The sequence below is a fragment of the Myiozetetes cayanensis genome, unplaced genomic scaffold (assembly GCF_022539395.1).
Source record: "Myiozetetes cayanensis isolate MyiCay16 unplaced genomic scaffold, myiCay2020 scf20-37, whole genome shotgun sequence".
NCBI lineage: Eukaryota > Metazoa > Chordata > Aves > Passeriformes > Tyrannidae > Myiozetetes > Myiozetetes cayanensis.
Genome location: NW_026087412.1, coordinates 12,123,637 through 12,135,351, shown reverse-complemented (window position 1 = coordinate 12,135,351; position 11,715 = coordinate 12,123,637). Strand labels below are relative to the sequence as shown.

The following is an 11,715-nucleotide window of genomic DNA, read 5'->3' as shown; positions in this document are numbered from 1 at the left end:
TTTAAAGCTTGAATGATTTTGTTAATTCTTGCAATGAAAAAGGCTCTTGTTCCAAGTGTTGAATGCTAGATGTTGCTTTTCCAATGGTACTTCTCTTCTGAAGGGTTATGTTGCACACTGCTAAAATTCGTTTGTCCCTTTTTTGACATTTTCTTTGTTTCCTTGTACCTTGTCTCTTTCCTTTCTACTCCACTGCATGTTCCTTCATATAATCTTTTTTCTTTTTTTTTCTGTTTTGAGTATTTTTGTATCAGTGTTATCATGGAATACAAGCATGCTCTTAAGTCTTAAATTATGCAATACCTTTTAATTTGCTTTTAATGTCTTTTTATTAAAGTTTAAATGATATGATGTTGCTTTATTGAAATGATTTGTAAGTTAAAATGGTTATGAAAGTAAATGTAATTATAAATAGTATGATTTTGTTATGCACCTGTTGCCTTCTATAAATTAAATTGCATTTTATTTTTACATGACTAATAGCAGTAATAATGCATGCATTTAATAGTGACAGTGGCCCTCCCTGTAACCCTTTCTAATCCAGTGTTCTATGTGCTTAGGTAAATAATGCAACAGCACGTGTAATGACAAATAAAAAGACGGTCAACCCTTACACGAATGGTAAGTGCATGAAACCTCAGAGCTGTGTTTGAATGCCCCTGCATGTCAAACCTCACTCTGCTGAGCTCATGAGGTGTCATCACCTGCATTTCTCGGGGCTCAGGCTTTGCCAAGGGTCCCAAATCATGACACGGCTGGGCAGAAGTTCCATAAAATCCATCTCAGCTCACTCACATCCACGTGGGCATAGCATGCCTCTCATTGCCTGACTGGGATCCGAGTGTTTATAACCACAGTGGCTTTCATAGAGGAAAAGAGAGCCTGATAGGAAAGCTTCACTCTCTGTGCCATTATGCAGTGTTAATGTTGCAATAAATGATTCAGTTAGGTTTGGGTGATGGAGGTGGGGAGAGCAGCAAGAAGAATGTCTCTGTCAGACATGAGATACCTTTTAGACACAGATCTCGTCAAAGATTATTTTCTGTGTTTTCCTTCCACAACTTGTTGGAGGAAAAGGGCAAACTTTTTTTTTTCCCCCATGGAAAATTCAGAATTCCAATCCACCTAAAAATAAAATTCATCCGAATACCGACCTAAGTTAGTAATGTTGTACATTAATGATAGAAAAGTAAATCATAGATATTTGAGGGCTCTGGAAACAATAGGGGTTTTTAAATGTTTCCTTTGGGAGTGTTTGATCATATGCTTGAGTTTGCATTTACTAGTTCAGAAAATTCAAACAAGTTCCTAACTCAGCCATGTCAAACAACACCACATCAACTGAAGTTAATTGCAATTACTTTTCAGTTTCATTAGACTGTGTAGTTCTCATTATTTGTGTTTCAATTTCATGCAGTTTTTCCCATCCAGTAGAAAGCAGATGAAATCTGCACATTAAGGTTTCCAGAGGTAGATTAGATTCTTTTCCATTTTGAAATATAATGGATCGTTTTTTCTATATTTGATGTCTCATTAGTGAGGTTTTACTAAAACCCAAGGCAAACAGTGGCTTTATTTTTTAATGAAAGGCTCATCATTTTTTCCTAGCACAATGAAAATAAAATTAAGTGATGGTTTTTATTTGACATGTGATAATTGAGCTAGTGAAAATGATCTGGAGAAGAAGGGTCTGAAATTCCTCATGATTTCTCAGAAACTCCTTTCTTTCTCATTTTGTATGTAAATGTGAAACTTGGTAAATGGTGCAAATGGGAAAATTTCCTTGGCTTTTACTGATTTTAAAGCATCTTGGTGAATTTAGTGAGAGAGATACAAGGCTTGACAGGATCACAGAAGATTTTGTTGCAATACAGAGCATTATACATATGCATATGAGACTATGAACTCTGTCTGCTACCTTGTAATGATAAAAGTAGTTTTTCTACAAGGGATGATGCATATTTTGTATTCATAGTATCCTAAGGCTACAAAACTATTCATTAGCAAATAACAACATTACATATCAGCACACCCAGTGCTGAAGGAAGGGAATGCTGGCAACAAGAGGGGTGAGATTTTTAGCAATCTCATTTTAGAGGAGGTTCATGCCTGTGCCCTGCACTGCAGGATTACTTAGGCCATACATTATCATTTAGTAATATCCAAAACCAGGACAGGCAAAATCTACTGTTAGGTGTTTCCCACTGCAAGTGTTTTGTTTGTCATTTTCCATCCTGTTTCATCTCATTTAGATCTCACCAAAAGTATGAAATATCCTGTTCAGTGCATAAAAATTAGCTTTTATCTTTGTGAATGCATACAGCCAAGGTGCTGCATGCAGAACGATCTTTTGCACACCATTTAAAGGGTATCTACCAAGAAAAACTCCGGTTGCAATGCTACTTTTGTTACTTTCTTTAATATCTGAGGTTTCCTAAAGTAAACACACAAGGACAATCACGTTCCTCTTGCATAATCATCACAAGCAACAAGGAATGAAGTGTAGACATGCAAGGTGCTTCATTTAATTTCATCAGTGCCTGTGTTATCAGTCATCCTGGCATGGGATGATTCTAGTTCTTTATCATCGTGTCAGGAATTAACCAGTGCTGGAGCTGATTATTTATTAAAGATTATTGTTGTCTAAAGTAAAGGTCTCATCTTTTAAATAAAATATAAAGCTAGTTTTTCTACCAGCACATTAACATTTGCAAGATTTCTGATGCAGGTAGCCCGAAACATTTTGTTTGCACATGCCTGTCGCTTCAGAACCATTTATTTTTTAATGCCTGGCTTTATTTTTCAAAGAGTATGTTGTGACTGACACGTTGTTGGCAGGTATTCAAAAAGTAGTGGGGGCACATGTTGTATTATATGAAAACATCAGGCACTGATATTTATTTTAATTTAAAAACAAGATACGCACTGTTTTGTCTCTCATTCCTGAATACTGCTGGTTGTTTGGTAACAGGGCTCATGTTGTTAATAGCATTGCAGAAGTCAGTAGATTTTGAAACACAAAAACCTGGACTTTTTTTTTTTTCTTAATGTGTGCAGCTTCATTCAAATAAGCTGTTTACTTTTGTGTCTAAATGATCTTTGAAATAAGTATGCTTTCCACTGACTTTTGGCTGCCCCAAATGAGCAATTAATAAATGCTCTGTTGCTAGGAGAGCCTTTCTTTTCAAGTTTGTTATCAGACAGGAGGATTTCGATGGCTCACCTCATGCTTTGGAGATAGAACTACCTTTTCTTTGCAAAGAAACTCAGTGTCAGGAGTTCTACTCGATGGCAAAAGTATTTGAGGCATTTTCAGATGTTCCAGCCTATCCTGTTCACAGCTGTACTTTCTTCTGATGCCCATATTGCAATTCAGGATGCTCAGCCAAGTGTTGTAGGGCATGGAGAATTATGGGCAAGTAGATTCAGAGAACTGCAGCAATAAATGAGGGGCATGAAACAGGGATCAGTAAAAGGATAAATGTATTGTAAAGTTTATACTTGTGGTGCCTTGAATTTGAGCCTTCTGTTGCTCAAACTTTAAATTCAAAACCACAGCTAGTGACTATTAGCACGGTTAAATTCCCTCCCTTACACCTCTGTAAGCAAACAGGAGGGAAGCAAAAGGTGTCGCAGGTTTCTTTGGATGACTCTACAGAGTGGGAGCCTGGGTCAGGCAGAGGGGTTTTTCTTTCCTTGGCTGGTTTTTAAGTTTTAAGCTTTTACAGTCTCAACTTGAGGAGGAGATTAATATTGTGACAGTAAGAAAAATGCACAAAATTACACCCACAGCCGAGAATTTGCCTCCTCCAGCTGCTGCAGTCGGGTTACTTGGCAGCTGCTCGCTCGGATACATCAACTCCCATCACACTTGATTAACCCACACAGCTATGGGCCAGCACATTGTTGGCTGACAAGATAAAGTTAAGTTTAATTACTGTTATTTTCACGATGAATGAAGTATTTCCTCTATAGGCTTCAAAAAGTTAGATGAGACAGCCGTCACTGGGAGAGTGGTAAGGAGCTGAAATATGAGAGTGCCTTTCAGCTGTGAAGAACAATCTGCCTCTTCCAAGATTTTTTTTTTTCTTTCTTCCTCTCAGACAAATTGTGGCACTGTTAGTGTAACTTAGAAGCTGAGAGATGTCTGTCAGCTGCTTTGACAGCAAAAGCTGACAGATCTAGAATTCTGTCCAATCTTTCATTTTGGGTGGTGCTGATCAGTGGTCTTCTGAGGAAGTACTGAATTTTGAAATACTGTATATTCCCTAAGCTATAAAATGTTAGATTTTTACCAAAAGTCTCAAAATTTGAATGATTTTCTATCAAATGAAATTTGGCTAACAGATATGTCATACCACAATGTTCCTAAATATAATCCTGTAGTATGTAAAATTGAAGGGTCGAGTAAAAATCCTGTGGTATTTTCAGGAGGCAGGACGCTTTAGGCAGAAATAAGTGTAGTGTGCATTTAAATTCTTCTAGTCTTGGCTTTTGTGATTTTGAAAAGCCTTGTTGTCACTATCTTGATTGTATTTTCATTCCAGCAAGGGTTATAAGTCCTATTTTAAGTACCGTAGTTCTGGAGTTTGCAAGATGCTTTCACTCAGGTTTTTTTCTTTATTCCCATTTACAAAAGGTGCTTCCCACTCCTCTGATTTGAGTGTGCTTTAGGAAACCCCTAATTTTTCAGCCCCAGTACCTCAAAATAATTGTTCACTTAAGAAAAAAAAGAAGGAGTGTGGGTGGGGGGATGTTCTGTGGAGTTTGCAGTTAACTGGGAGTGGATCTACCTGTGGCTGAGCAAAACACAATGATTGGCACTTTACCGCAGCTCAGAACACTATCGAGTTTTCCAGTGTTCTCTTTGCTGTTCTCTTGCCCCTTCCCCTCCAGCCCCTCCAGCATGGCTGTCTTTAACATCACACGTTTTGAACACAGACCCTGCTTGTGCAGCCAGCCTGGGCCCAGGCTCAGCTGGAAATGCCACGTGAGGTGTAAGGGCATGGCAGTGACTATTTGGAGTTTGTGTGGGACACACTGTCCAGGGATCTCCTGGTTCTGTGCTTTGGTTCTACAGCAGCAACGGGAGGATGGTGATTATTTAAGACAAAGGCAGTGGCTGCATTTGTGCCCCTTCAGAACTGTGCAGGATGTGCATTCCCATTCTCTCCCCAGCACTGTCTGCAGCCCTGGTGTGTGTCTGCAATTGTCCTGTTAAAGTGCAGACAGTCGGGTTTACAAATGCAGGTGGCTGGATCCCACATCTCTTTCATGTCACAACAAGACATTTCCACACTGTGGCTGTGCTTTCATTTTTCCCAGAGTGGAATCAAAGTGCTCCAGTTATTTTGGTTGCCTTGTAACCCCCACTAACAAATGCTTATCAGAAAAGTTTGTGTCCGGTGAATGGACTGTCCTGGCCTCTCTGAACTAAGAACTGATGTGCTCTGGTCCTACAGGGTACAGGGATAGCTGAACTAGTGCTGGCTTAATTCCATAGCTTAAGGAGTAAGACCATGGCAACTGTGCATTTCAGCCAAGGTAGTTCACCTGGTCATCTACCCCAGTGCCGTGTCTAGAGAATGCCTTGTTTCATTACTTATTTCCATACATCAGAGTCTGATATTGAAGATCAGTAATCAAAGATGCCTACAAAACTTTCATTAAAATGACCTTTCTTGAAGCCTTTTTATCTGTTTATTTCTATACAATGATAGTAATAAAATTATTATTATCATCACCAATTACAATATTAACCCCGTTATGTTTTTATGTTTGCTGCAGGCTGGAAATTAAATCCAGTTGTTGGTGCAGTTTATAGTCCAGAGTTCTATGCAGGTAAGGATTGTGCTATAGTTGTCCGTGCCATATTTTATTTTAGTGTTCTTTAAAATATGCAAAAGTACAGAATACGTGTTTGGTGTGAGGTTTGTTTTTTGTGTGATTTCACGTTATCTACAAGTTAGTTACAGATTTGTGATGCAGGATTTTATGTTACCTGGGCATACTAAACTTTATATAAAAGATATATGAATAGCTTTTTATTGGAAAGTAGATAGTATAACATGAAATGTACTGCAGTATCCCAGTCCCACATGAGTTTTTATTTTATTTATATTTTATTTTATATTTCAGTACTGTCACTTTCCTCCAGGAGTTATTTAAGCCTAGTGAGCAACAACAGCAAAAAATCTTATCTATAAAAATCTTTATTTTGTACATATATGTAGGTAACCACACATACCTATAGAACATTTGTGTTCATAATGTGGGGGTTTTTTAAATATTTCTTTAAATTTTATTTTTAGTTTTTCAGTTTCATATTTTTGTATTTAAAATCTATATTATCACTTGAGTCTTCAGTGAGACCGAATTCTGATCCTGGTTGCAACTTAAAGTTACAGAGATCCAGTCTTTTTCTGCTGGAATTCAGTCATGGCAAGCATCACTTTCTAAATGCGCTTCAACAACAAGATTGAAAATAAACTTAATTGTACTCCAAACCCCAGTTATTTCAGTGAGATTTGGATCCTACCCATAAGGATATCAGGAAAGCATTTTTCATGGGCGGTAGTTAAGCTTGGGAAGAGGTTGCCCACAAGAGCTGGGGAATTTCCATTCATGGAGGTATTTGAGTCTCCACTAGGCAAAGCTGAAAACTTTTGTTACTTTGAGGGATTTGAACAGACAAAAATTGTTGAAAAGGTCATTGTTACAAACAGATATTTGTTGTTTAAAAAGGCTGCCTGTAATACATCCAGTGCCTCTACTGAAAGAGATAAAAATGTTCCAATTAGGATAAAAGTGGCAAAGTATAATAAAAATACTAACCTGGCATTCATGGGATTGCAATATTTAGTGTAGGCAGAATTTATTTCCCTCCCTGATGAATGTCTAAGTTGAAAACAGGAATTTAACATTGATCTCATTTGAGCAGTTAGTGAACCAACCCTGAACCTGCATAAATTAGAAAGTCAGAGTTATTAGTCATTTTATATAAATGACTTTGTGTTAATGACAAATATAATAATATTCCCATAGTACAGTAATCAATTTTCTAATACGTATGCAGAATTAACAATCTGACTTATAATTGTCTCATGAAGTAGGGCATGAAGAGTTCACATAGTTTGTAAATTAAAATCAATATTTTCAATCTCTCCTGAAGGTAATTTTCCTAATTTACTGGACTTTTCCCTAACATTTATTTTGTCTTTTAATTATAAAATGGCAGGTTATTGATTTTTTTGTATAACCTCCTCAAGTCCCAAGTGCATTTTTATTGCCAACACTAGGGAGGTGTTTGCCCTTCTTAATGAGAATCTTTAATTACCATTAGAAGAGTATTAATTTAATTTTATGAATTATGACATGCACTCCACCACACCTATGCAGAAAGTTCTATCAAGATGCTTCATTTATTTCAGATTTTTTTTTTCTGTTTATGCAGGCAGACAGTTTAATGTTTTGGTTTTGTTGAGATTTTTTAATGCATGTCAAATGCATTATTTTTTATATTGACTCAAAGATGATATTTTCTCAGACATTTAAACTTTCTTTTAAATAATTTAGTTCAAATCTCTTAAACAGATTTAGGAGATTTTTAGATCTCCTAAAGATGTTAGGAAATGAAACAGTAAAAGGGCACTGCAGCTGGAATAGAACACTGCAATGCATCTTTACTTTTGGGTTTCCCCAGCACCTTTACTAGAGAAGAAGCAATTGCACTTTTGAAGATTATAGAATTAGAAATGTGATTTTTAAGGCAGTGAAAGTTCTAGTTATTTGGTTTAATTATTGTCTCCAACACTGTCAGGATAAAATCAGACCAACTTTTTCACAGTCAGCGCAAGAAGTTCCTTTTGCTACTAATAAACGATGAAAAATTTGGCCACTTCTGAAATAAAGATGATACATTTGCAGAGAAACTGTTGATTTAAAGTACCTTTAATCTTCATAAATAAGTGAAAACCAGAAGGTTATACAAAGCTGTCAGGATGGCACTGATGGATGGCAAATTCCCCCGTTCCTCAATTGCCGGTGAAGACACACGCCGCAAGGCTGAGCCGTATTGTACATCATATCTGCCAACTCATTCCTGTGATTAAATATTCCATCAGTGCGGGCTGGAAGGCGGTAAAGCTTAACAAGATTCATAAGATGCACCACTTGAATACACATAACTCACTTCCTTGGCTGGAGAGCACCCCGCATGCAAAAGAAAATTAGAATTGAGTTAAATTACTCCATAAGACAAGATCAATAGAGAAAGGAGAAGATCCCCTAATGCAATGCAAATCTAAGATATAGTTATGTCCTGACAACTTGAAGCAGACAATTAAAGTCAAATAGGGAGGAACGCAATGTAAATCAACCCTAAAACCTTGAAGATAACGGTAAACAGTAGGACCAGTGACATGATTGTTATAGCTCAGCTTTTTTTTTTCCCTGAGTGTTCACTTCTGTGAAGGAAAAGCTTTACTGAGGAAACGCGTGACAGCTAAAAATGGAGCCGACAGGATGCGTAGCAGATGCACAGCAGACACTATGAAAGTAAAGTATTACTTGGGGACTGCAAAATACTATATATTTACAAACCACTATAGATTTTTTCTTCCTGGGTAGCCCTTCTAAGGCTGTTTTAGTGACTGTGAAATGCTCACGCGGTAGTAAATTAGAACCCTCTGGAAATACGGCTCTTTAGCCGTGGTGGTGTTAGTATGGATTTCCAGTGACACGTTCATGAAGGGCCCCTTGAAGGCTGCTCTGCAATTCCAAGGTCTAGCAAAGCTCCCTGATGGCTGCTGGCTGTGGATGTGCTGGTGAACATGCTCCTGCCCTTCCCACCACTTCACTGGGGAGCCTTAAAATGATGTTTCATGGAAAACAAAAGGACAGTGATTTCTTTTTTATTTATTTATAATCTCCAGATTTTTACAGCATTCCACTTTTCCACATATGATAACGGATAAGAATTTTTTTTAAAACTGACTTACGTCCACTCTCCCTCTATTAAATAAAGGCATACTCTTTAAGGTGGTTTTCCCCCTCACGAGAAAGAAATGCTTAATGAAGTTATGATTTCCATTTCAGCTTATCTTTCCCAGTAAACTTTTTATCAAGTTTGTAGGCAGGTTCTAATAAGGAAATCTGTAAGAAGCACTGTGTGATTCATCTCACAAACTCTTAGTGTAAACTGGGACAAATTTACCATTTATTTGTGTATCCCTCAAGTTTTAAATATATCCCAGAGTGACCCATAGTTTTGGTATATTCAGCTAGAGTCTGTTCACTTCCCCTATACACTCATTTATGGCTGGGAAAAACACAGATTTCCAGCTGGGTTCCTTTACTAGGTGTACTCTGGTTCTTTCTTTCTGTGGTTTGTATTTTATTTATAATATAATTTTTACTTGCTTATTTTTATATGGTGTATATTTTATCTGTAATAACTAGCCATCCTTTCAGCCTCAGGCAGTCTGAAAGCCAATTTCGATGTTGCTCCTTGCAGTTATTTCAGATCTTTTGGGTTTTGTTTTTTTTTTTTAATGATGAATTTTTGAGCAACCTCCTGCACTCTCCTTATTGAAATATATTGTTGCACCTGTATTACTACAACAGATCAGTCCTTTAAAGCAGGTAGCTTGAGACACAGTAAGGTCATTTAAAAAGACTTTGTCATTCATGGGAGAAAATATATTTGTTATACCTGTTGGAGAGGTTTCTTCTTGGCAGGTGGGGAAAAAGATGTTACAGAAATCACCTGGAAATCTAATGAACACTTAGAGAACAGTTAAATTCACTGTGACTCACGTGAGAAAATACTCTTGTCTGATCATGACCAACAAACAGTATTTCTGGAATTTCAAAATTTAAGTTGGCAGTAGAGAAAGAAAGGATGGAAGACTAGTGATGAAGGACCCTTAGAACAAGTCATGGAGCACAGCTTGGTGACAAGTAATAGATCCCATTCTCCTTTTACTTAAGGGACTATTATTTCTCCTGAATGATGATGAAGTTCTAGAAGTTTCTTAGAAGGCAGTTTCAAGAGTCATCCTACATAGCCCTCTAGTTGTAGTCACTTCATAAATAGTCTTAACAAGGTAAGACTCTTGCAGGCACCCAGTTCCTTGGGCAGTGAGTAGTTATTATTCCAAGGTCACTGGCAACATTTTCCTCATCAGTTAAAATGAAAGAAAGGGAAAGAGCTTGTGCTTTTTTAGCTATTTTATGTGCCCTCAGAGGACAGAGAAGTTTTAGATGCCCAGGGCTTTTTGGCATGTTGTGCATCTGGAAGGTAACAGTGCCCATCAACAATCAGATTTTGGAACAAGCTTCCTTTGACAAGTTTGTTTAAAAGTTTGAAATATCACGTTATATATAATTAAGAAGTAAAGAAATACCATAGTAATAGGTATCAAAATATGCACTTAAATTAAAGGAATCCAGGGGAAAAGAGGATTCCTCTACATTTGCTAACACTAATTCTCTTTGTTCATGTCTTAAAGCATCTATTTCTGGAGTGTGAGAGCACCTGGGATTCATTTCATCTTTATAGTGTTTCTGTTTGAATTTAAATGAGTCTTGCATAAGCTCAGCAAATACCCTAGAAACACTTCTCAGTGAAGATGTTTGGAGTTTGTGAAGCTGAATTATATGCTTGCACAGCAATTCTAATCCTGGGGTAAAAGTTCACTGTACCATATCTCTAAAGCATAATTATAGTGAAAACTGTCTGTCTGTTACTACTTACATTAATTCATTTTACAATTTGATTACATACACTTAGATTTGAACTTTGCTAAAGAAATATATTTTGAAGATTGTTAGATAAACAGCTTAAATAATTTTCTAACTACAGTTAAATAATTATCTTTTAATATTGCACCTGTTATACAGATACTCCTTTGCAAAGCATAGAAGAATGCTTTAACTGTTGCTTCAAAACTCATAATGTTAAATTACCATCATACAAATGATGACATCTTAGCTAGATTAACACCACTGATGACAGCTAATGCTTTTCTAAACTCTGTGGAGCTGTTACAAACCATTATAGTGGATATACTGGTTTATAAAAGATGAATTAAGCCAGTAGAAAAATGGAATTCAGCATCTGTACTAGGTATTTACACATACAAAAAAAGTCCAGAATTAATTATGCCTTATGCTACATTATAATGAGTTTTTCATTAAAGTGTATACCCTCATGTTAACTGAACAAGGGTTATTCAGAGAATAATGCCAACGGCTCATTTTTTGAAATAATAATTTAGTCAATTGGTTATACATTTAAATCTGGAGCAAGATTAATCTACCTTTATTCACCATTGTACGTAAGTCTGCACATTTTAAAGAGACCATCACAGATACTGTGTCAGTATTGCCCCTTTAAAGGTGATTCTTTTGGATGTATATTTAATCACAGTATATACACTGTAGACTTTCATACTGTTCCTATATGATCTCTATAAAAACTCCATAGATTTGATTATTTGATAGTAAATCTTGAAGTGTAGATAGAGCTTTATACCAGAAGATGAAGAATGGTTAAGAAGGGAATTCCTGTTTCTTTAGTGCAGAATTTTGGAAATTTTTGACCCCAGCCCGGTATAGAGAAATCATTTGGTACAGGATTATGATGAAATTTGTGCACAAATAGAATCTGGGCAAACAGAAACTCTGTGTTTGCTGAAAGTTGGAGAAGGGAGA

At 36.7% G+C, this 11,715-nt stretch overlaps 1 protein-coding gene across 29 annotated transcripts in view; it reads left to right on the top strand.

Annotated features, from left to right (window-relative positions):
- RBFOX1 (RNA binding fox-1 homolog 1) overlaps positions 1-11,715 on the top strand; it is a 1,102,859-nt gene that overhangs the window by 1,018,589 nt on the left and 72,555 nt on the right. For all 29 annotated transcript variants that reach the window (XM_050317469.1, XM_050317468.1, XM_050317472.1 and 26 more), the window contains 2 exons: positions 561-621; positions 5,788-5,841. In XM_050317469.1, the coding sequence (XP_050173426.1) occupies positions 561-621; positions 5,788-5,841 (115 nt within the window). The remainder of the gene's footprint in view (positions 1-560; positions 622-5,787; positions 5,842-11,715) is intronic.